We start from the raw sequence: 25670 nt of genomic DNA on the forward strand, positions 1-25670 counted from the left end.
CCAGCCCTGGCTGCTGTGGGCATTTGGGAAGTAGACCAGTGACAGATTTCTCTATTTCTGTCTGTCTCTCTCTGCCTTTCAAATAAAAATAAATAATTTTTTAAAAAAGAAACTTAATAGCACTGGTAAACAAAATTCAAGTTTATTTTTAAGGAAGTCCAAAGCAGAGATATGCAGGAGAGAGGTCAGCAAGGGCTTCCTGTGGGTGGCACATTAAGAAAATTCAGTGTCACTGTGAAAGTGAGCAACTGAAGGACTGTGGGCAGGGGGATGATGCTACGATTTATGCTTCAGACAGATGACTCCGGTAGTTAATTGGAGGCTAGGTTTGAACAGGTCAAAACCAGCGGCAGCGATAACAGGAGGCTGTGGCTGGTTGAGGTCTGCGTTAATTAGGAACTAAACAAAAACAGTGGTAACAGGCTATAGGAAGTAGCATCAGCTTTCCTTAAGCTGCTGGTATACAGGCGTGAGTGTGTGTGGAGGGGGAATCCAGAACGACTCTCAGTTTCTGTGCTTGGGTGATCAGGAAGATAATGGAACCACCCACTGGGAAAATGATGGAGTTGGCTTTAGAAATGTTAAGCTAAAGTTTGTTTAGATCACCCCACTGTAAGAATCCATGAAGAGGGGGCTGGTGGGGGCCGCTGCTGTGGCTTAGCAGGTAAAAGCCGCTGGCTGCAATGCTTGCATTCCATATAGGCACCGGTTTGAGTCCCCTTTCCCCTCCTCGCGCTGCAGCTCTCTGCTATGGCCTGGGAAAGCAGAAGATGGCCCAAGTCGTTGGGCCCCTGCACCCGCGTGGGAAGACCCAGAGGGAGCTCCTGGCTCCTGGCTTTGGATCAGCACAGCTCTGGCCGTTGCAGCCAATTGGGGAGTGAACCAGTGGATGGAAGACCTCTCTCTCTCTCTGCCTCTCTTCTCTCTGTGTAACTCTGACTTTCAAATAAATAAATAAATCTTTAAAAAAAAAAAGAAGAAGAAGAGGGGGCTGGTGGCCCTTAGCAGGTAAAGCCGATGCCTGCAGTGCCAACATCCCATATGTGGGTGTCCCAGCTGCTCCACTTCTGATCAAGCTCTCTGCCTTGGTCTGGGAAAGCAGTAGAAGATGGCCCAAGTCCTTGGGCTCCTGCACCCACATGGGAGACCCGGAGGAAGCACCTGGCTCCTGGCTTTGGATTGGCCCAGCTCTGGCCATTGCAGGCATCTGGGGAATGAACCAGTGGATGGAGAACCTTCCCCCCCCCCCGCCCCCCTCTGTAACTCTGCCTTTCAAATAAATAAATAAATCCTTAAAAAAAAAAAAAAAAAAAAAAAAGAATCCACGAAGCAGATCAATGTAGGAGTTTAGGAGTTGGAGCTCAACGAAGAATTCTGGGCTGATGATAGAGAAGATTCAGAAATTAGTAGGAAATTGATGTGGCTGAAACCATGGGAGTGAATGGCATGACCCAGTGAGAAAATGTGGAGTTATTAAAAAAAGGGGGGGGGGGGAGCAGAAAATGTGGAGTTAGATGTGCAGACAGAAGACAAAGATACCAAAGGGGCGTGTGAACCAAAAATTAAAAAAAATGAACAGAGAGGGTGTGTCACAGAAGCCAAGGTCGGGGAGCTTCAAGAAAGAGAGGTCGCAGGTCAAGTGCTGACGTCCACTGGGTTTGGGCAAGGCCAAAGAGCTTGTGACCATACTGCTCTGCCCCATCCGGCTACGGACACCAAACACCGCTCAGAGCTGCTCTGCTCGATGACTGGTATTTTAATCTATTTACTCAGGCTGGAGCTCCCAGAGACAGGTCAGGACAGGCAGCAGCGCTCCAGGAGAGCAGCTGGGCGAGTGTCACCTGGAAGCTGAGTGCCGAGACCCACATCTGAGGAAGGAGCTCACTCGGCAGACCCAGAACCCTGGGAACGTTACGGCTCTCAGGACAGATCCCCTTAAGTCTCAGTGCCCTCACTGATAGCACAGAACTGGCTGTAAAGATGAAACAAGGGGCCCATGTAGTAGCTCAGCGGGTAAAGCCACCACCTGTGACGCCAGCATTCCATAGGAGTGCCGGTTCGAGTCCCGGCTGCTCCACATCCTATCCGGCTCCCTGCTAATGGCCTGGGAAAGCAGTGGAAAATGGCCCAAGTGCTTGGGTCCCTGCTGCCAGGGAGATCTGGAAGAAGCTCCTGGCTTGAGTGTGGCCCAGCCGCGCGGCTGTTGTGACCTATTGGGGAGTGAACGAGCAGACAGAAGTCCTCACTCTCTGTCTCTCCCTCGCTCTGTAACTCTGCCTTTCAATTAAATAAAAATAAATCTTAAAAAAGATGGAACAGGCCAGCGCCGCAGCTCAACAGGCTAATCCTCCGCCTTGTGGCGCCGGCACCCCGGGTTCTAGTCCCAGTCGGGGCGCTGGATTCTGTCCCGGTTGCCCCTCTTCCAGGCCAGCTCTCTGCTGTGGCCAGGGAGTGCAGTGGAGGATGGCCCAAGTGCTTGGGCCCTGCACCCCATGGGAGACCAGGCTAAGCACCTGGCTCCTGCCATCGGATCAGCGCGGTGCACTGGCCGCAGCGCGCCTACCGTGGCGGCCATTGGAGGGTGAACCAACGGCAAAGGAAGACCTTTCTCTCTGTCTCTCTCTCTCTCTCACACTGTCCACTCTGCCTGTCAAACAATAAAAAATAAATTAAAAAAAAAAAGATGGAACAAGCTCCTTTTCCTGAGGAAAACATCTTACACCATAGTTGGCACTGAGGAGTTACCCCACAGTGCTAACACATGTTAATTCCCTCTCTCCCTGTGTAAGTTTTAACAGTTTAAACATGGCATCAGAGAAGTCAAGTCCTCTATCAAAAGCCACAAAGAAAGTCCGCTGCAAAACCAAGGCTGGACTGCAGAACTGCCAAGTCTCAGTCCAGGGTGGCATCATCTGTAGCACACAAATGCCCAAAGCTTTTTCTGGGTAAACGATCCCTCTTTCATTAACCATTATATTTTGCACAAATCTGAATTTTTAATATAGTAACCATATTAGTAATCGGACCAGTCCAGGGAGAATTCCAGGGAACCTGTGTCCTTAGAAGCCCCCAGCCTCCGCCAACATGGCAGAGTCCATGAACAGGCCCAGCAGCAAAGGAATGCAAGAATCCTGCTGCCCAGATCTCTTCTTCCAAACATCATTTACTACTAGCCTTACCCTTGACCTTAGCTGAAGCTAAGCAGACTTCCAAGCCCTTCTGCTTGGCAGAATTCCCTTTCAGCCAGGAGATAAGGCCCGGGGTGCACAAGGTCGAGGTGTCACTCTGGTCACTATGCTCCACTGCCCTGCTTCTGAAATGCCATCAGAAAATGAAACTCGATAAAGGGCGGGATGGGAGAGGGAGAGGGGAGGGCCATGGGAGGGAGGGAGGTTGGGGGGAAGCCACAACAATACCAAAGTTGCACTTTGTAAATTCACATTTATGAAATTCAAAAAAAAAAAAAAAAGAAAAGAAAAAGAAATGCCATCAGACAGTGTACCACAAGGCCATGTTCAGGAGGGAAGCCGTCACTGAGGATCTATAGTATGTCAGCATGGGATAGTGTCATAGAGAAAAACAGACTGGCAGGCTGGCGCTGTGGCTTAACAGGCTAATCCTCCGCCTTGCGGCGCCGGCACACCAGGTTCTAGTTCTGGTCGGGGCGCCGGATTCTATCCCGGTTGCCCCTCTTCCAGGCCAGCTCTCTGCTATGGCCCGGGAAGGCAGTGGAGGATGGCCCAAGTGCTTGGGCCCTGCACCCGTGTGGGAGACCAGGAGAGGCACCTGGCTCCTGGCTTTGGATCAGCACGATGCGCTGGCTGCAGCGTCCATTGGAGGGTGAACCAACGGCAAAAAGGAAGACCTTTCTCTCTGTCTCTCTCTCACTGTCCACTCTGCCTATCAAAAAAAAAAAAAAAAAAAAAAAAAAAAAAAAAAGACTGCCAAGGGGGGATGGGGTATGTAGAGGGAGAAACAGGGGTTATAGAAGGTGGTCAAGAGGGGCTGGTGTTGTAGCACAGTGCTGCCTGGGACACCGGCAAGAACATTGGAGGACCAGTTCAGTGTTGACTTCTGCTCCAGCTCCCTGCTAATGCATTTGGGGAAGCCACAGAACATGGCCCAAATACTTGGGCCCCTGCACCCACATGAGAGACACCGATGGAGTCCCAGGCTCCTGGCTTCAACCTGGCCCAGAGCCAGCCATTGCAGCCATTTGGGAAGTCAATCAGCAGATGAATCTCTTTCTTCACCCAACCCCTATCACTGCCTTTCAAATAAATAAAATCAATCTTAAAAAAAAGAAAAACAAGATGCAGTCATAGGCAGGCACCGTGGCTCACTAGGTAGGCTAATCCTCCGCCTGCGGCGCCAGCACCCCAGGTTCTAGTCCCTGTTGGGGCGCCAGATTCTGTCCTGGCTGCTCCTCTTCCAGTCCAGCTCTCTGCTGTGGCCTGGGAAGGCAGTGGAGGATGGCCCAGGTGCTTGGGCCCTGCACCCACATGGGAGACCAGGAGGAAGCACCTGGCTCCTGGCTTCGGATCGGCGCAGCACCGGCCGTAGCGGCCATTTTGGAGGGTGAACCAACAGAAGGAAGACCTCTCTCTCTGTCTCTCTGTCTCTCTCTCACTGTCTAACTCTGCCTGTCAAAAAAAAAAAAAAAGAAAAAAAAAAGAAAAAAAAAGATGCAGTCACAAAGTAAAGATTCAAAGGGGATGTTTAGAGAAAGTTCTCTGAAGCACGGACAGAATCAGTTCACGACATAATCCGTGTAGGCCTCAGTGACTTTATCTGTAGAAACTTCAGGACCTACCCAAAAGCAGGACACTGAATGCCCTTGAGGAAGGTATCTTTTTTAAGATTTGTTTTACTTATTTGAAAGACAAAGTGAGAGAGAGAGAGAGAGAGAGGTCTTCCATCTGCTGGTTCATGCCCAAAATGGCCACAATGGCCAAGGCTAGGCCAGACAGGAGCCAGGAGGTTCTCTGGGTCTCCCATGTGGGTAAGGGGCCCAAGCACTTGGACCATCCTCCACTGCTTTTCTAGGCACATTAGCAGAGAGCTGGTTTGGAAATGGAACAGCTGGGATTTGAACTGGCCCTTATATGGGATGCTGGCATCACAGGTGCAGGCTTTACCCAATGTCCCACAATGCTGGCTTCTCTCTTAAAACAGGTACTAAATAGTTGCTTGGAGGGCTGGCACTGTGGTGCAGTGGGTTAACGCCCTGGCCTGAAGCACCAGCATCCTATATGAGCGCTGGTTCAAGACCCAGCTGCTCCACTTCCGATCCAGCTCTCTGCTATGGCCTGGGAAAGCAGTAGAGGATGGCCCAAGGACCCCTGCACCCACATGGGAGACCCGGAGGAGGTTCCTGGCTCCTGGCTTTGGATCAGCGTAGCTCCGGCCATTACAGCCAATTGGGGAGTGAACCATCGGATGGAAGATCTTTCTCTCTCTCTTTCAAATAAATAAATCTTTAAAAAAAAAAAAAAATAGCTGCTTGCTTGGAGATAGGTTCTTAGCAAAGCCCTCAATAAATGTTTGTTTATAGATATAGTTAAATGTAACTCTGCTTTTCAAATAAATAAATCTTAAAAAATAAATAAAAGAGACAGAGAACTGTATGTATGTCAATTCCTGCCAATATTATTAGCAGTTACTGAATTATGAATCCTTCCTCCTTTTAAACTGTCAGCTTTTCCCTGAACTTGGACTCAGGGCCCTCAGGGTCAGGAGAGGAGTCCTGTGTGCCTGGTTCCCATATCTTCATTGCATGTGGAAGGTGCTCAATACATTTACTAACTGGCCTAGCTCAGGGAAAAGAACTGGGACTTGACCCAGGCTGTCTTATTCCTAAGGGTTCTTGTCACTTCACCACACCAGACTGGATGACATCACGTGAAGCGTCTGTCCACGGGTGTGCCCATGCAATGCCATCAACACTTCGACCTAATAAGCTGCCCCGATTTCTCAGGGTCCTGAGTCTGCAGACAACTGAAGTGCAGGCCTACCGCCACTATCACATAGGCCTGGACTGAGGCTCCCAAGTCTCTGACGGGTCTAACAGATCCGCTCAGTTGATCCTACACAGTACCTTACACAAATGATCCGCTCTATGGCACAGCCTATATTTGGTTATGATGACTGGAACATGCCTTCCAAACTGTGAAGTCCTCTGTGAGAGGGCTTGGGCCTTATCCCAGCACACAGCATGGTGCCTAAAAGGCAGTGCTGAGAACTGGCGCACACCCAGCCAGGCTTCCTGTCCCAGACCCCATGCCGCCCAAGTTACCCATGCCTGCAGCCATTCCCTTAGGGCCTTCTGCTCACTAAGTCACCTGAGAAGGGGACCCTGAGCAATCAAATTCATTAGCAGGGAGTGAATCGCTGATGCCATTTGTTCGCTGTCTCCTAACAGAAGGCCCTTTGGGAATGGGAGGAGGAAAGGGTGAAATACGATCAAGAGAGGAAGGTAAAGGCCTGGAGCACTGGGAGCCACAGTGAAGGAGGAGCTGGCAGCCATGCTGGTTACACAGAACGCAGCAGTCCCCCAAGAGAGCTCTGAAAGGTGAATGGGTAGGTGTCGCCAAGGTCAGCCAGCCAGGACCTCTTCTGCACAGGATTTAGCAATCAGGGAGCCACTGGGGTCCCAGCTGCGTCCTTTTGTGGAAGCCTGGACTTCACAGTTTTGCCTTTTCCTCCCTTCCCTCTGCAGACTGTGGGGAAAGCTCCCCACGGCCGGCCAGCCAGCCCTTTTCTCCCTCTCAGCAGCTCCTGACTAGGATGAATCAGAGTTGGCCAGGAGGCTGCGGGCTCCTCTCAGCCCTCATCCACTTAGAAGACGCTGCCAACAAGAACATTTGAGCGTGGCTGGAACCGCACTGCTTCCTGCCAGAGCTGGATCCCAGGTCACAGGTGAACTGCCAGCCTGGCAAGACATGTTGATAAGCAGGCCAGTTAAGTCGAACACTCCCTTCTCCCCAGCACCTATCTAAGATTCCTGTCCTGATCACCTCCCTATGCACATGGCAAGACAAGAAGGGTGTGTGTGTGTGTGTGTGTTGGGGTTAGAGGCAGTGGTGGTACGAGTAGGTTTTGTTTTTTAAATAACGAATTAATGAAAAAAGGACTGCATTATGGGGTAGCAGAGAGGAAATTGGACTAAAAGTTAAGAAAATCCGGATCCCACAAGGCTCTGCTGCTCACAAGTTCTGTGACCTCAAGCTGGGCACTTCGCTTCTCTGAGCCAGTTTCCTGCAAATGAAGGTACTTGCCCATATGTTAAGCCCAGGTGCTTTTTTTTTTTTTTTTTTTTTTTGGACAGGCAGAGTGGACAGTGAGAGAGAGAGACAGAGAGAAAGGTCTTCCTTTTTGCCGTTGGTTTACCCTACAATGGCACTGCGGCCGGCGCACCGCGCTGATCTGAAGCCAGGAGCCAGGTGCTTCCTCCTGGTCTCCCATGTGGGTGCAGGACCCAAGCACTTGGGCCATCCTCCACTGCCTTCCCGGGCCACAGCACAGAGCTGGCCTGGAAGAGGGGCAACCGGGATAGAATCCGGCGCCCCAACCGGGACTAGAACCCAGTGTGCCGGCGCTGCAGGCGGAGGATTAGCCTAGTGAGCCGTGGAGCTGGCCGAGCCCAGGTGCTTTGAGGCATGCTGTATTCTTCTACTCCCCACAAGCACCCTGCGAAGTAGTTATTGTCTTCATTTTGCAAAGGAAGAAACTGAGGCTGAGGGGATGAGTGATTTGCCAAAAGCAATGCAGCTGGAAGTGGTTAAGTTTCAAGGTCAGGCTTTCACAGCCTCAAACCCATTAAGCCGTTCACCATTGTAAATGACCTCCAAACTCCCTTTCACCTCTAATGCTCTGAAATTTCTTGTATGATCTCTCAGTGTCAGTGTTTTTTCACTGATCTGTTCATAGCAACAAGATGCAGACGCTAAGCTGCTCAACTTGCACTGTTTATGGCCACAGAGGCAAACATCCCCAATTACTCAAGGGTTCCAGATCCCGGGGGTTGTAAGAGGTGTCTCACCCTCTCCCCCGACTTTTCCATTACTCACAGGAGGAAAATCAAGGAGCAAAGAGAAGGCTTTCCAAATTCATCCAGTTCTTTCATTATTGTTTTCTGTAATAACCACTAAAACAGCTGAATTTCATAATGTAGCAAACACTGTTCATGACTTGCTTATTTTCAGGGTGGCATATTTATTCCTGTGTGTCACCCCCTGTGGGACAGGCCCACTTTCATTTGCACCTGCAATGTGGCACCATGCTCAAGACTGAGTCTGATCCCACCCTTTAGGGGCTCCCACTCCAGGGCAGCCCAACTCTCATATTCTAAGATCACACATAGGGAAAAGCAACAGCTAACAAAGAAAATGTTACAACAGAAAACAGCAGCACGTTGGGAATGGAGCGTCCCGTACACCCCTCCCCTCCTCCCCTCGCCTCCCCTCTGCCCACAGGCAGGTGAGAGAAGTCTTTTTGAGAAGCCATTTGGGCCATAAGCAAAGTTACATTCAAACGATCTCAAGTGAATTAGCACCTACGAAAGGCAAATGCAGACAGGCGCGAGGATGTCCTGAAAAATTAAGACACTTAGGCTCCTTAAAAAAAAAAAAAAAAAGACTGTTTCTCAGTGGACAGGCCCAGACCGAGGTCAGAAATAATAGGGGAAAAGTTACCCTGGAGTTTAATCACAAGAGGTCTGTCAATATTTAGCTTTTTCTGCAAGAGACCATCCAGCAGAAGCAATTAACATAAAACAAATTCAGGTGAGGCGGCAGTTTGTCCCATGCTGGCAAGGGACATGGTAGTCTCACACACTGCCGACGGAAGCCTTTTTAGACAGCAGCTGCCACCTATTAACATTCACAACTGCTAGCCAGCAATTCCACGTCTCAGCATTAAGATATAACTCAGCGTTCTTCATAACAGCACTGTGTGTTTATTATAATTCCCAACATTAGGGAAATCATTACATGAACTATGGATATTATGCTGTGGCTAAAAGTTGAGGAAAGGGGCAGGTATTAGGTGGAGCGGTGAAGAAGCCCAGTGGGATGCCCACATCCCATGGTACCACAGTTCCTGAATTCAAGTCCTGGCTCTGTTTCTGATTCCAGCTTCCTGCTAATGTAGCAGGCGATGGCTCACATGGTTGGATCCCTGCTCCTACATGGGAAGCCTGGATTGAGTTCCCTGTTCTCTCAGCCTGGCCCAGCCCTGACCACTGCAGGCATCTGGGGAGTGAATCAGCAAAGGAAGTTCTCTTTCTCAAATAAATAAAAACTAAATTAATTTTTTTTAAATTGAGGAAAATCTTTAGAAACAGACACATAAAATTTTCCAAGATATACTAGGTACTTACAAAAAGTTTGTGGAAAAAAGGAATTAAAAAGTGAGTTTATTTTGAAATCTATGTATAGGTTTTCATGATACACATTTTCCATGAATTTGTTGTAGATTTCTTATATTGTTAAGGAAAAAAAGGCAAATTACAAACTCTTCCTGTAATGTACTCCCATTTATGTAATATTAAATAACTAAAAAAAGTAGAATCATAAGCCCCTAAACACACAGAAATGCACAGTAAAGGGTCCAGAAAGACATACATTAATTTGATAACAGTGATTACGAGAATTTGAGGAATAAGGGTCAGAGGGTCTTACTTTATCTGTATTATTTGAAATTTGTTTAGAAACATATTCATGGATAGAGAATAATCACAAATAAGATGGAAAATGAGGGGCTGGTGCTGTGGCGTAGCAGGTAAAGCTGCCACCTGCAGTGCCGGCATCCCATATGGGCTCCAGTTCAAGTCCCAGTTGCTCCTCTTCCGATCCAGCTCTCTGCTATGGCCTGGGAAAGCAGAAGATAGGCCAGGTCCTTGGGCCCCTGCACCCACGTGGGAGACCCGGAAGAAGCTCTTAGATCAGCGCAGCTCCGGCCGTTACGGCCAACTGGGAAGTGAACCTGCAGATGGAAAATCAACCTCTCTTTCTCTTTGCCTCTCCTCTCTGTGTAACTCTGAGTTTCAAATAAATAAATAAATCTTAAAAAAAAAAAAAAAGATGGAAAATGGACTAAATATGAGTGCCACCTCAGTATATGAAATCGAAGGTGTTCACCATTTGTCATTAAATGCCAGACCAAGTTTAAATCTTGTGGCTGGGGGTGGGGAAGGGCAGGATCCACACCAGCCTGGAGTGAGGGCCTGAGTTCAGATGCTCACCCCACCCCTCACTCGTCCCAGATCACTGGCAAGCTGCTTCATGTCTCCAAAGCCTTGGTCTAATCTAAAGAGATCTAGCTGGCTCACAGGGCGCATGAGGTTAGGTGAGAATGTGCAATGCACTTTCCACAGAGCCCACCGCAGCCAAGCACTCGATAAATGGTAGCCATTATTTGTATTAATAATACTGAATAAATTCAGTATCAAAAATCAGATTCCTGAGATCATTTCGAAGAGAATCTTTACAACATTTGATTATGATTTAGCCTTTATATTCATCATGTTTCCTTTAAAGAATGACTAATTCTGTGAATTTTAGTCATTAAGTTTTAGAGCTGGAAAGAATTCCAAGAGTTCATCTAACCTAGTGGTTCCCAAATGCGGCCACAAAGAATCAGTCAGGAAGACTGCGGTGGGGAAGGAGATGTTCCGAGGCTCCCCTTCAGACTGGAACAGAATTTCTGCCTGGTGAGATCACAGGACCTCTACTTTGCCCCAGCCTTTCTGTATCTGCATGTACAGAACGCCCTTGCAGAGGGGACTGAGGGCTAAACACAGAGAACTGTCACTGTAGTCCCTTTTGTAGAGCTTCAATTTTTACCCATTCAACAAAGAAATCCTTAAAAAAAAAAAAAAAACTGGTAATAATAATGATAAGATTGTCTGGGGGAATCTATGGCAGTCAAACCACACACCAGACACCAGAAGGCCGGGGGGGGGGGGGGGTGTCTCTTCTCTATGCTTTGCCCCAGAAATCCCAATACAGAAAACTGCAACATTTTAGGTATAAAGAAGTGTGTGTCCATCAAAGAAGGAAAAAAAAATCCCAAACAGCAACAGAAAACAGGGAAACATTTTAAATGTTTAACAAGTAGGAAAAGATTTTACAAATCATGTTACATCTACAATAGAATATAATGTTTATTTAAGAATATTTTAAATTTATTTTGGGGGGACGGCGCTGTGATGCAGCGGGTTAATGCCCTGGCCTGAAGCACTGGCATCCCATATGGGCGCCAGTTCAAGTCCCAGCTGCTCCACTTCCAATCCAGCTCTCTGCTATGGCCTGGGAAAGCAGTGGAAGATGGCCCAAGTCCTTGGGCCCCTGCACCCCGCATGGGAGACCCAGAAGAAGCTCCTGGCTTCGGATTGGCACAGTTCTGGCTGTTGCGGCCAATTGGGGAGTGAACCAGCAGATGGAAGACCTCTCTCTCTCTCTCTCCTCTCTGTGTGTAACTCTGACTCCCAAGTAAAAAATAAATAAATAAATCTTTAAAAAAAATTTATTTTTAAGAGCCCAAGAAAATAACACAACATTAAATGGGCAGGACAGAATATAAATGTGCATATATGGTCTAATCACAATTTTGGAGTAGGAAGATAGTAGGAAATGTTTATTAAAAATGGGCTGGTAGGCCGGCGCCGTGGCTTAACAGGCTAATCCTCCGCCTTGCGGCGCCAGCAACACCGGGTTCTAGTCCCGGTTGGGGCGCCGGATTCTATCCCGGTTGCCCCTCTTCCAGGCCAGCTCTCTGCTATGGCCTGGGAAGGCAGTGGAGGATGCCCCAAGTGTTTGGGCCCTGCACCCGCATGGGAGACCAGGAGAAGCACCTGGCTCCTGGCTTCAGATCAGCGCGATGTGCCGGCCGCAGCGGCCATTGGAGGGTGAACCAACGGCAAAAGGAAGACCTTTCTCTCTGTCTCTCTCTCTCACTATCCACTCTGCCTGTCAAAAAAAAAAAAAGTGGGCTGGTATTGTGGCGGAGATGGTAAAGCTGCCACCTGTGACACTGGCATCACATATGGGCACCAGTTCAAGATCCACAGACCACTTCCGATACAGATCCCTGCTAATACACCTGAGAAAGCAGCAGAGGCTGCCCAAGTGGTTGGGCCCCTGACTATGAGAGAGATCCAGAAGAAGCTTCCAGCTCCTGGCTTCAGTCTGGCCCAGCCCCAGCTGTTGTGGCCATCTGGAGAGCGAACCAGCAGATAGGTCTCTCTCTCTCTGTCTCTTCCTCTTTCTCGTTCTCTGAAACTCGTCTTTCAAATAAATCAATCTTAAAAAAAGAGGCCTTTGGTTTCTGCCCTCAAAGAGCTAACTGGCTCTGTGGCCGGATAAGACATATATATCTAAGAAAGAGTAAGGAACGACATAAGATGATACGAAAGAAATACAGGTGAGTATATGTGTATATACATGTATATGTGCATACACACACAATGCACTTCATTGTGTTATCTTTTTTCCCCGAAGTAGAATATAAACCCCTTATGTAGAGTAGTTCTATTTCATTCCTCATTTTTTTTTTTTTGGACAGGCAGAGTGGACAGTGAGAGAGAGAGAGAGAGAGACAGAGACAGAGAGAAAGGTCTTCCTTTTCCGTTGGTTCACCCTCCAATGGCTGCCGCACTGTGGCCGGCGCACCGCGCTGATCCGAAGCCAGGAGCCAGGGCTTCTCCTGGTCTCCCATGGGGTGCACTTGGGCCATCCTTCACTGCACTCCCGGGCCACAGCCGAGAGCTGGCCTGGAAGAGGGGCAACCGGGACAGAATCCGGTGCCCCGATCATTCCTCATTTTTGTATGTAACCCTAACACCTAACATGTATGGCAGACAGTAGATGCTTAATTTACTCAGAGTGGTCTATATTCTCCACAGTTAATACACTAGTTCTGAGTGAACTATTTACCACAGCAGGAATAACCGGGGGCGGGGAGGAGGCATTTCAGTGATTGGGGGTAAGGGGAGGACGGAGATGGAACTTCCCCTGGCCTACATCAGAGGCAGCTCCCCTATGCTCGGGACACCTCGAGGACTTCAGTTCTGGGGGAGGAGTAGCTAGGCAGTGAGGGATTTAGACCTGTACAGAATCTACTCTTGTTTTCAGAGGAGAAAGAAATGTCGGCAAGCTGCTCCTACTTTTTTCAGGCTGGGCCACAGTGGTGACCCTAGTGGAATCCTCTGCACCAGCCATGCCCTTGTCAGGCCACACCCCGCACTGTCCCTTCTTCTGGCCCCATACAGAACTCCAGCCATCCTCCAGGCTCCCCACACCAGCCATGGGACAGCCTCCTTCCTGAGTCCACGCTGGGCGTGGGTGTTCTCTCTCTTGGGTAAGCAATGATCTGATCTGAAGAGAGGGTTTATTCCTGAAAAGCTGATAGGACACAGAGTGCAAACTCCAAGGTCACCCTGGATGTGGTGAGGACAGGCAGCTGAGCCTGAATCCTGCATTTTCCCATCCTGGATTTTCTTGGTTCTCTGGGACACAGTACACACTACAGGATTAATATTTGTCTATCTAGAAAAAAAAACTTCAAAGTTCATCACTTCCCCTGGCCCAGAGTGAACTGTAATCATTCTAAGCAGGTAGGATGCACCTGCTCAGGGTGCTCTCCTTCCATAGAGCATCCTGCTGCCTCGGAAGGAGGAAGTTTTCCCTCATTTCTAACCTAAAGCACTCCTACTAAAATTGAAAGTTATATCAAGGCAGCAAAGGAGCATCCTCTCAGGTGCTTCGTGCATGCTAATGTTTGAGACGCACAGCTCTACCTCCTAACCTTTAGAGGCTTCCAGACACTCTCATCTCTCCTGTGTTAATAATTCTAATTAATTTCCTTTCTAATAGGTTCCATGATTTCCTCTCTGCCTCTTCATCTCTCTCCCAGGTTTCCTTCCACTCTTAGATTTCCCATCCTCGTCATCCCGCTACTCCCCTTCCCCCATCTTCCATCTCTAAATCTCCCCTCCTAAATGGACAGAAGCCTTGCTTTGCCTACCCCGCCCTCCCTCCCTCCATTTTTCTGACCTGGCATTCTTCCCTGTAGGAATGTTAATTAGGATGTGGGATTTAATTAATTCAGCAGCTAATTAGAAATGGGAGAGGAAGAGTGGGAGAGGAGGAGGGCGGGAGAGCCGGAGCCCGCTTCAGTGCAGAAGGCACCGCAGATGGTTCTGGGTTGGCTGGCACCATGCCACCGCCCTCCAACCCCCCCACCCTACTGCACGTACAGCGAGGGGGGAGGGGCGAAAGTGAGGGGCATAGGCTGGTAGAGTCTCCAGACTCATTCAGTCCTGACGCTGCTTTGTGTTGAGAAGAGACAGACAGAGGGAGGACCCAAGGAAGGGAGGAGACACGGACAGACCCGCACTCAGAAAGATTCAACGCAGGGTGCATCCCAGCCGAAAACTCCTCTCCACTTCAACACCAGAAGAAGCCAAGGGGTGTTTGCTCATCCCAAGAGGCAGCCAGCGTCTTGGGGTTCCTTGGTTCCTAAGGACCACTGAGGACAAGATGGGAAGATACAGCCCCTGATCCTCTGGAGAAAAAGGGCTAGCTCACTCTCGCAACCAGGAAGCCACCCCGCTGCCATTCTTCCCGTGCCAGCTGTTTCTCGGCAGGAGCAGGCAGAGGAAGACAGCTACCGAAAATGGAAGAGGGGGTGGGGAGGGGGCACGGGCACCAATGGGCACCGGTGAGCAAATGGACAAGGAAGAAGAATGAAGGGAAGGAAGAGGTGGGGGAAGACAAGGAAGAACTAAATAATGGAGGAGGAAGAGGAGGAAACCGGGGGCAGAGCCTTGCTTTGTTTGCCAAGAAGGACAAAGAGGGACGGAATGCCTGTGCACAGCACTTCCACATAGTCCAGCCTAGGCCAGGCAGAGGGGCGTGGCAGCCCTGCAGGAAGGGGCAGGAGCAGATCCTTCCAAGGGTCAACCAGGGAGCCCATCCTGCAGGATCTCCCCAAATACTGGACATCTCTGCCACACCAGGGATTTGTCAAAGGCAATGGAAAAGAGCTTCCAAGTGAACAGAGAGGAGGCTAGACGGACAGGAGGCTGCAGAATCCGATTCCAGGAGCTCCAGCAGGGAGGTGGGTGAGGAACGGGGCTTTGAGCAGTACCCCGCTGGCTCTGGAGGGAGTCATCTGACACTTGGAGGGAAACTACTTCCATGAGGGGACTGATTTGAGGAATGAGAGAGAGAGAGAGAAAAGCACCCCTTTGTTGGGAGGTGTTTAAGAAGCTTTGGGCTTAGAGCCTTGGGAGGGACTAGTTAAGGAGGGCCAGGAGGTGGTCTGCCATCAGCGACAGACTACCTAAGATTCAGCTGAAGGAATCTGAGCAGGAGCGTGTGAAGCCAGATGAAGGTTTTCAGGTGTTAACTGCCATAAAGCTAAATGCATGGCAGGGAAGGGTCACTGTAGCTACGAGACAGGGTTTTCGTGGCTAGGAATTCCAATTTGATCTCTTTACCACCTAGGGCTTCCTGTAAGAGCCAGGAGGCAGTGAATCAAAACTGGGAGAGAGGAATTAGACTCGGGGGCTTTCTATTCTCCACAGCACACCCATGAGGTTAAACCTGAGGCTGGCAGATGAAATACAGTGTTCTCAGAGCGAGTTGCTGTGGACGCAAAGTGGGAACACATGCATGCTTCCTAAGCCTATTTTCTAGTGTAGGTTTTAGTTACCAATCAAAATGACAAGAACATCTATTAGTACAGCCATGATGATCGCTTCACACCAAAGACAAATCCTCCAGAACAGGATCAGCAGTGCAGATGGGAAGGAGAAGGTGGCCCACTGAGCCTTTTGTCATTTAAGTGGCTCTGAGATGAAGAGCTTGCTGCAAATGAACAGCAAGCACAGAACAGAGATTCAAGAGTGCCAGCGTCCACCACCACGTGGCATCGAGCTCCAAGGGGAAGGTGCAGGGCAGAAGGCTAAGCAGAAAGGGTGTGCCAGTTGGCCATATGGTCAAATCAAACCTGCAGAGCAATTTACTCCCTCCCTTGGCACTCTCAAGGCCCTTCCAATAGGTTGGGCTGTAGGAGGCCTGGAGGAATGCTAGCCCCTCCCCGGTGAGCCAGTCCATCACCCAGCCCAGCCTGCACCGCCCAGCTCTCTCCCTGACCAAGACTGGCTTAGATACAAAACCACTCCATACTGCTGGCTTCAAGGCTGTCAGTAACTTGGGATGAAACTGACACTGGTTTCCAAGAGGGAGTAAAGGAAAAGTCAGAGTAGATGTCAAAGGATACAGGTTCTAATGCCAGCTCTGCTAGTGAGTATCTGTCTGGTCTTGGACAAATCACTCTCCTCATAGGGTCTAAGAGAGGCAGAAAACAAAAATCAGCCAATTTTAGCTATGAGACCTTAAATCTTCCAAATAATACCAAAGCTGAAAAGTCTAACATTTCCTACAACACACACATAAGTATACCCAGAAACTTGTTTTTAAGAGAAGAACCTTCATTGTCTGTGTTATACACCAGGACCTTAAACACAGTCCCCTGAACAGAAGTGAGATCTCTAAGAGGGGCAGTAGGAAAGTCAGCTGGGAAAACAGAGGCCGCTGGCTCAGCTGCCTCCACAGATACACCTTAGCCAGGCAGGAGAGGCAGGCAGAAGAGACAAGCACCCATAGGCACTTCCAAGGCTCAGATAATAAAGAAAAACGCGTGGTGTTTGAGCCCAACAGCAGAAACCAAACATCCTGGGGCTGCCACGTACACTCAGGAGGATCCGCTCCCACCAGGTCGTCACGGAGAAGCCATTCCAACCATAGTGTGGACAATTTTTGGGACATATACAAGGCAAAGGCTGGGGACCACTGTCCAGGGAGTTACTGGGATGTTATTCGTTCATAAGGAATAATTCAGTAAGGAGAAAATTAGCCATCCTAGAAATTGGATAACTTTACAATCAATAACACTGCTGAATTAGCCGAGAGGTCTGGGGTAGCGGTCGCACAATGAGAAGTCTCCAGATAAATTTAAGACGCAAAGGGAGGCAAGAGCTGGGATAACGGCTGGTGAGTTTGTGATACCTTCTGGAAAGGTTACACAACAAAGGGAGCTGTGCACTGAGTGGGACAACCACCCACATTCAGCTGAGATAAAGGACAGACATGAAATGACAGAAAGAGGAAGCAGATGACAAGAGCGCGCTGAGGCCCTGCAGCCAGCACTGTGTGCAGCAATGACCAGACAGCCAGGGTGCCCATTACGTAGGTGTCACAGCTGCCTTGGCAAGGGCCTTCTGAGGACTCGAAAGATCAATAACAGCCCGTCTCCCAGAGGGCATCTAGAGAACGGTATTCCTTCAGTTTTCAATACAGGACTAAAAAAAAAAAAAAAAGTACAGCTATCCCTGACAATCTAAACCACAAGTTTTTGGATGAAGCTCTTAACATCTAAATTCTTGCTCTCCCCTTCTCCCATTTTTCCCAGCATGTGGAACCAAATTCCATAGACTTAGATAACAGCACATTGTGCCAGCTGAACTCTAGCCAAACCCAGAAACTGATTTGGACAGCAAAGGATACCTTTCCTCTCCCGCCCCAGCCATCTCCCTGGCGGAGCTCCTTGTTGTCCCAGCTTGGTCTCTGATACTCTGACCGACTTACTTCCCCTCACCACGTTCTCTTTTCAACCACTCTCACCTTCAGCCCCCTTTTCTTAGGAGTCATCTGTAAAACGCCAACGGCAGGAGAGATAACCAAATAGAAAGGGGGTAAGGACGAGTGTAGACTTCAGATGGGGGAGTGGAACGGAGATCCTGGTGGGGGGCAGGCAGGAAGAGAGAGAGACAGAGAGTAAGAGAGCTGGAGCGGGGGGAGGGGAGGAAGATGGCACTGCGGAAAGAAGAGCGCCACAAAATTAATTTGAGGAAGGGAACAGTAGAGCAGACGCTGGTGGAATAACAATCAGGCAGCCGAGGGCTGGGGAAGGGGCGGGCAGCCGGGTGGGGAGGAGGGTCTGGCCTGCGGAGCCACAGCAGCACCACCTACAGGAATGGTGAAGGGTTACAGACCGCAACAAAAGAGGCCCCCGCCTGGGCACAGGAGTCCACAGGCGGTGGAGGGAAAAGCCACGGCTTCTGCCCTGGGAACCTCCCAGTCACACAACACACAGGCTAGAAGAGTAAATTGTACGTGGCTCTCCTGGGAAGAGAGGGACTTAGCGAGGTAAGGGAGGGCAGAGGACTGGCTTTTTCCATTCCCAGGGCTTCCCCCTGCGAACTCGGGCAGCAGAAAAGCACGTGAGAGGAAGCAGCCGGATACTGGGAGCAAAGTGGGCACCGGCCTCTTTCTTCACTAGCTGGCTCACAAAGGGCTTTCTCTTTATTTCCAAGTGATTTCCTTTCTCCAGTGGACGTTGAGACTATAGCTCCATCCCCTGGGGGGGGGGGGCAGGGGCAATGGATGCCCCTCACTCAGCTGCTTCCTCCCAGCCACCATTAGGAACCCCCAGGGAGCCCAGCTCCAAGAGGAAAGGGGAGAAGGGTCCCCCACCAGCCAAACGGACCTGGGGGGGCGGGGTGGAGAGAGTGAAGGAGAGGATGAAAGAGAAAATGCCAAAGCTCTGCAGAGGGAGGGGAGAGGGAAATGTGATCAGTAGTATTTGTTGTGCTTTCAGGGAGGAAGGATCCGTCACATTTTTAATAATAATAAATACATGAAGACAGATTTGCCAGCACCGCTCTGGCTCCTTGGGAAAGGTGGGGGAGGGGAGCCAATGCAGCTGCAGCACAGGCCAGTATCCCCCTCCCCTCCCCCATTAGACAGGCTTGGTGTTGCAGCAGCCACCCCCTCCCCCTCCAACCGCAGTCCTCCCCTTCACAGCCCACCCTTCCCATGGTCCCTTCACATAGCTCTGCTCCTCCCTCCCCTACCTCTCTCTACTCCTCCCAACACTACTCTTCTCCTTTCAGCACTGGTTCTCATTTAACACAGGCTTACTCTAGCTCCAAGAAGCCCTGCTACTCACATCTTAGATCTGCTCCTGCAAGCCTGAGGCCCTGCTGCTTCTCACCCGTGTCCCTCACTAGCTGACGGCATCCCCACCCCCCCGGCCCCCGGAAAGAACCCAGCACACTTCAGTATTTCCCGAACTCCACTGAAGGGGCTGCTTTTCTCCCCATTTTCCTCTCAATGTGACCTCCTTGCTCAGCAATGGCCATCAGAGGTGCTTGTGTTGAGCAGGGTGTCAGGGCCTCAGGACTCAGTGACTACTGCCACCTATTGACCCAAATTTGTTCAAGATAGACCTTTAATGCGCTTCTTACACAGCCACACTCTGTTATTTCAAAAGCATCAATAGCTTCAACATGCAAAGGCATGGCTCTTGGGGCTGCTCGGAGACCCTCTGAACAATGAGATCAAAGAAATACAAAAGCAAGACTGGGCAGAGAGCCAGCGCAAGGATGCCTTTCTCTATGCAGAGGCAGCAGAAGAGGCCCAAGGAATAAAAAAGCAACTGTAAGTCTCCTCAAGAGTCTGTAGGCAAAGAGGAAAGGCAATGCTTTTCTCAGGTGCTGGTAAAAATCGTGTGCACAACAATATAATGTTACCAGGAAAACAGAACGTACATTCTACCCAATGCCTCCCTTCATCAAGTTGGCCGAATCTTTGGTGTGAGCCTGGGATTTATGGAGCTAACAGATTCCAGGGAAGGCAGGGAACATTCGGGAGTGTGGCCGATTCTCACCCAATCTGTACCAATCAGAGCTGGAGACCGGGCAGGTGGACAGGGCTCCGGAAAAGGGCAGGCCTACACCACACAGTTCTGTGTACTGGCTTGGCTATCCACCTTTCACCAACCCAAGGCCAAAGAAATAAGTGTGAACTCTCCATGGTACTGAAAAATGCTAGCTCAGTCCTGAGAACAAGTCATCCCGTCCACACAGAAAACATGTTTTTCTAATAAAGGTATCCATGAAGACTCGTGAATTCGTGCCATCTTCCCAAGTCTCCATAAAACCCTCACAAAACAAAGCTTCTGAGGTAAAAACAAACTGTCTTCCCCACCCTCCAAGGTGAAAACACAGTTAGGATCAATGACTTGTACAGCGTAAGTCAGTACTTCCTCACCATCATCACAAGACAAAAGTGAGCAGTGCTCATGTGCTCTAACAACAGATTACTTATGGACACCAGAAATGATGTGCTGTCAGCCACTGAACTGGGGAAGTCTGATAAGCTTGTGCTCAAATGATCACAGAACCCAATCTAGGAGTAGGAGGAAGGGAAAGAAGAAAAGCGCGTGACAGAACAGACGTGAAGAAACCCTGAAATTCCTATTCTTAGTTTCCTTGCTTAACAGCCTAACAGTGGTTCTCTATCTGGGTTCTATGGAGTTCTAAAGGTTCCTTGGAGTTCCTCAGGAGTATTGGGAAAAAGAGTCATGAGAACATGGAATTCCAAAACTTCTCAACCCACTCCAATCAAAATAACCTGTTTTGCCTGTTTTACAGATTAAGAATCTACATAAAATTCTGTCAAATGTACTGCAAACATTGTTTGATGACTCTAGTAAGCATTCTTAAAAACAATTCACCTTGTTGCTGGAAATCTTTCAAGTAATGCTCTAAGGTCAAGGAAAACAAGATGTCCTGAGATTAAAGACTTAATTGAATACAGGGCCCAGAGAGGCAGGAATTTTTCTGTATACTGCTATGCCTCCAAGGGACCTTTTTCCTTTTTTTGAAAGGCAGAGTGAGAGAGAGGCAGAGAGAAAGGTCTTCCTTCCATTGGTTTCCCTCCCAAATGGCCGCTACGGCCAGCGCACTGCGCCGATCTGAAGCCAGGAGCCAGGTGCTTCCTCCTGGTCTCCCATGCGGGTGCAGGGCCCAAGCACTTGGGCCATCCTCCACTGCCTTCCCGGAGAGAGCTGGACTGGAAGAGGAGCAACTGAGACAGATTCTGGCGCCCCAACTGGGACTAGAACCCGGGGTGTCGGCGCCGCAGGCGGAGGATTAGCCAAGTGAGCTGCAGCGCCAGCCCCAAGGTACTTTAATAGTGTCTGGCACTTGTGGTTTATTTGAAGGCAAAGCCTGGAATAGAAATGGGACAGTAGGGAGGTGGGAGTAGGCGCTGTGGTGTAGTGGGTAAAGCCACTGCCTGCAGCACCAGCATCCCATATGGGCGCCGGTTCAAGTCCTGGCTGCTCCACTTCCCTTCCAGCTCTCTGCTGTGGCCTGAGAAAGTAATAGACGATGGCCCAAGTCCTTGGGCCCCTGCACCTGTGTGGTAGACCCAGAAGAAGCTTCTGGTTCCTGGCTTTGGATCAGCGCAGCTCTGGCTATTGCGGCCATCTAAGAAGTGAACCAGCAGATGGAAGACCTCTCTCTGCCTCTGCCTCTCTGTAACTCTTTCAAATTAGTAAATATTTTTAAAAACAAAATCAAAAAAACTATCTATGAATAGTTTTAAAAGAAAAAAGCCCTGAACTGCAGGACGCTTGAGTCCTCCACCCTGTGTTCCCCAAGCACTGGTTCTCCACTGGACGAGCCATGTGATGTTGGACAAATTGTTTACTCTGAGCAAAGACTTTCTTTGCTAGTAAAATGGAGATGTCATATATTTTGTAAGGGCTAAGTGTAAAGGATTTAGTGTGTAACACAAGGTAAGATCTTAAAAAAGAGGAGCACATCCTGCAATCCAAAAATCTTAATAAATTAGAAACAAGTGTGCTGGTGCTAAGTAAAGCATTTTTTGTGCTGAGCTACTTACCCAGTCAGCTCAGCTAGGAAAAGAAAAGAATTTCTAAATTTGTTCTTATGGTTCTTTGGATTCATTTGAGGAAGAGGAGTCTGAGAGCCCGGGGCCCTGTTGGGATCCCTCAGATCTGACAAGGACTTGAAAGTTAAGAGGCCTTAGAAGTAAGCCCATCTTGGTGTCATCCACAAAAGCTCTAGGTCCTTTTATCTGGACACAATCTCAGAGATTCAGTTTTCATCTGAAGAGAACTAAAGGCCAGAGATATTAAGTGGTTTGCACAGGATAAGAGTCAGCAAAAGACAGTCAGTCTAGTCTTGGAACTACTTTCTTTTTTTTTTTTTGACAGGCAGAGTGGACAGTGAGAGAGAGACAGAGAGAAAGGTCTTCCTTTTGCTGTTGGTTCACCCTCCAATGGCCGCCACGGTAGCACGCTGCGGCCGGCGCACCGCGCTGTTCCGATGGCAGGAGCCAGGTGCTTCTCCTGGTCTCCCATGGGGTGCAGAGCCCAAACACTTGGGCCATCCTCCACTGCACTCCCTGGCCACAGCAGAGAGCTGGCCTGGAAGAGGGGCAACCGGGACAGGATCGGTGCCCCGACCGGGACTAGAACCCGGTGTGCCGGCGCCGCAAGGCGGAGGATTAGCCTGTTGAGCCACGGCGCCGGCCGGAACTACTTTCTACCAGGCTGCCGCTGGCTGGCTAAAAACAGACCCTGCCCCAGTTAGTCAGACCAGCATACATCCAAATTCATAGACTTAGAATCAACAAGGTGTTAATGATATAATGACCCAAATTATATTCCTGCCATGACACTGTCCTGGAAAGCTACCCACTAAAATCCCATGTCCCTAAGCCCATTCTTGTCCCACAGACTCTACCTACCTACTTATCCTCCTGTTCACTTTTTGTATCATCCACGGCCTGAGATCACTCACCAACAGGTTACATTCCCTGGATAGAACGCAACACAAGGTAACATCTTAAAAAGCTCAGGTGTCTAACTCCTACCGTCTCCCAATTTGAGTTTGGCTGTTATTTCTGTGAGATTTTTCACACTTTTGGCTGTCAAGCTGGGAATATCTGTGTTCTTTTGCAAGGTCTTTGAAAAGGGCAGGCCTTTCCTGACTCTGGTAAATCTTAGTTGAAGAGGGCGAAAGGGGCTGCAAAACACAAGACTATATAGACTCTACTTTGCTATCCTCTGTAAATCTCTCAATAACTGACCAAGGTCAACTCTATGTTGAGGCTATTTTAGAAACAAAAGAAAAAGAGAGAAGTGCGGGTAAGAATAAGCTTTGCTGATGTGGAAAGGTTCTATCTTGCTTCTTAGTAGCGGCAAGCACCAAAGGTTTCCTGAACCACTAATGCCACCTGGTGGCCAGGCCAGATACATGAATAAAACCTAAAATCCACATATTTCAGATCTCTGTACTGTACTATAACAAATCACACAGGCAGCTGGAACAATGTGAATTAGAAGAGTTGATTAGGGACCAGAACTGTGGCATAGCAGATAAAGCCACCGTCTGCTATGCCGACATCCCATATGGATATTGGTTCATGTCTGGCTGTTCCACCTCGGATCCAGATCTCTGCTAATGGCCTGGGAAAAGCAACAGAAGATGACCCAAGTGCTTGGGCCCTTGCTACCCACGTGGGAGACCCAGAAGCTTCTAGCTCCTAGCTTTGAGCTGGCCTAGTCCTGGCGATTGTGGCCATCTGGAGAATGAACTAGTGGACAGAAGACTCCTCTCTCTATGTCTCTCCCTCTCTCTATAGCTCTATCAAATAAATAAATCTTAAAAATATTATACTAAACTATTTTTTTGCAAAACAATCAATTTCTAGTTTCTTAGGAAAGTATTATATAAAAAAATTTTATAAAATCAAACTTCTCTCATTAAAAAAACACCTTTCCCTTTTCACCACCAGTCACCAAAAATACCCAACACCCAGTGAATTCAGTCATAAAATACATGTGCAAAAGGGGTTTTTAATTTGTAAGAAAAATCAGTTTTATTAGGAAAGTTCTTCCCACATGGCCAAAACAACGAATTTCAAGGAAACAAAACCTACATACAGTGAAATTAGAAGTGTTCCAGGATGACAAAAAATACAGAAATATGTACACCCATAATCACCGCCGCCTCCGAAAACCTAAAAGGAAGGGAAACCAAGAATGAGGCCAAGGACAGTTGGAAAAGCTGAAGAAACAGGAAAAAGGGGGGCATCCAGCAAGAAGGGTGCAACAGGGCGGTCCTTGGCAGTACTTCCTGTGTCTTCCCAGGACAAGACTACAAGTGGGAGTGAAACTCAAATAGGATAATGGTTCCTTCAAGTAACACCTATAGTGCCATTTAAGGAACTCCGAACAGAAGCTATAGGAACTTTAAGAGATGGAATCTAGGGGGTCCCCTTTGTGAATGATGCAGATTTCCAGGTTGGAAAGAAGAATAAAAGCCCACCTAGAGATGAACATCCAGTATGAAAGGCAAACCTCAGGGGCTGGTGACTCGGGACAGCAAGTCCTGACGGCCCATGTCCCAGTCCGTACTCCCCACCCTGCACCTGATCATCTAAGTCCTACGGTTCACTGACCTTTTTTCTTCCGCCCTTTCTTAGGTATCCTCTTCTGCTTCTTGACAGGATTCTGATCCTGGAGACAGGTGGAAAAGAGAAGGAACGGTGGTGCGCTTTCCAGTGCCAGCGTCCCTCCCCAAGTTCCTCACGGCAATGAGTCCCACATCTGGCTGAAAGCACCAGGCTGCCTGCGACCCGTATCAACCCTACCTCATCGAGGTGAGCGGCTCCTCCTGTCAAGGCACTGATGTCACTGAAGTGCGTGAGGGAATGAAGCTGTGAGCTCATGACATTTGCGCGCTTTCGCCGTCCCTTCTCTCGCTTGCTGACGCTTAAACGCACCATCATGCTCTCCTCATAGTTAATCCTGCCAGAGAAAGACAGTTTGCAGCAGGCTCAGACTACGGCGACAGAAGCTGTGGCCCAGAACCTGGGCCTGGGTACTTACTCGTCTTTATTCAGAGTTCTCAAGAATTCTCATGACAGTTCAGCGTAACACTTAGTAAGGACTTAACTGAATACTTAATACCGCAGTACGTTCCTCAATGCAATGGTCTTTGTGCTAGAACTTTCTTCATCTTTAGAGATCAACCTAGAGCCCACCCTTAGGATAATTTAAAATATTTTACCAGAAAATTCTTACATTTTAGCTCCATAAACAGGATTCTCTGAATAGGACCTTTCACACAAACTTCCAACCACAGAGACTACATCTAGGCAGAGTCCATGTTTCTGTTTTAAATAAATAAATTCCTTTTCTACTTTTCTTCCCTCACCTCCAATGCCATTCTAAAACCCTGCCTATGTGGGGCCAGTGATACGGTGCAGTGGGTTAGGCCACACCCTGTGACACTGGCTTTCCAAATGAGTGCCAGTTCAAGTCCCAGCTGCTCTACTTCTGATCCAGCTCCCTGGAACACCCAGAGGGAGTTCTGAGCTCTCGGCTTTGGCCTGGCCCAGCTCTGGTCATCACAGCCACTGGACAGTGAACCAGCAAATGGAAGATCCTTCCCTCCCCCCAACCCTGTCTTGTAAATCTGCCTTTCAAATAAACAAAAATCTTTAAAAAAAATAAAAAATAAAAAAAGACCTGCCTATATTGCCCTCAGTACAAAAGTGAGAGCTGTCCCGCAGAAATGCAGAACTTTAAAGGCCTTTTTTTTTTTTTTTTTTTTTTTTTTTGACAGGCAGAGTGGACAGTGAGAGAGAGAGACAGAGAGAAAGGTCTTCCTTTGCCGTTGGTTCACCCTCCAATGGCTGCCGCACTGTGGCCGGCGCACTGCGCTGATCCGAAGCCAGGAGCCAGGTGCTTCTCCTGGTCTCCCATGCGGGTGCAGGGCC

At 49.0% G+C, this 25670-nt stretch overlaps 1 protein-coding gene across 3 annotated transcripts in view; it reads right to left on the minus strand.

The window, feature by feature from the left end:
• Positions 1–25670, minus strand: part of NGDN (neuroguidin) — a 61755-nt gene that overhangs the window by 29681 nt on the left and 6404 nt on the right. For 2 of the 3 annotated variants that reach the window (XR_009867295.1, XR_009867296.1), the window contains 2 exons: positions 24540–24696; positions 24348–24405 (listed from right to left, as the gene is read on the minus strand). Coding sequence is in view for 1 of the 3 variants with exons in the window: in XM_062205419.1 (XP_062061403.1) it covers positions 23887–23906; positions 24348–24405; positions 24540–24696 (235 nt within the window). In the remaining 2 variants the exon portion in view is untranslated. Of the gene's footprint in view, positions 1–23735; positions 23907–24347; positions 24406–24539; positions 24697–25670 lie in introns of those variants that run through there. The other variant, XM_062205419.1, reaches the window with a different exon arrangement.

Source organism: Lepus europaeus, chromosome 11 (genome assembly GCF_033115175.1).
Source record: "Lepus europaeus isolate LE1 chromosome 11, mLepTim1.pri, whole genome shotgun sequence".
Classification (NCBI taxonomy): domain Eukaryota; kingdom Metazoa; phylum Chordata; class Mammalia; order Lagomorpha; family Leporidae; genus Lepus; species Lepus europaeus.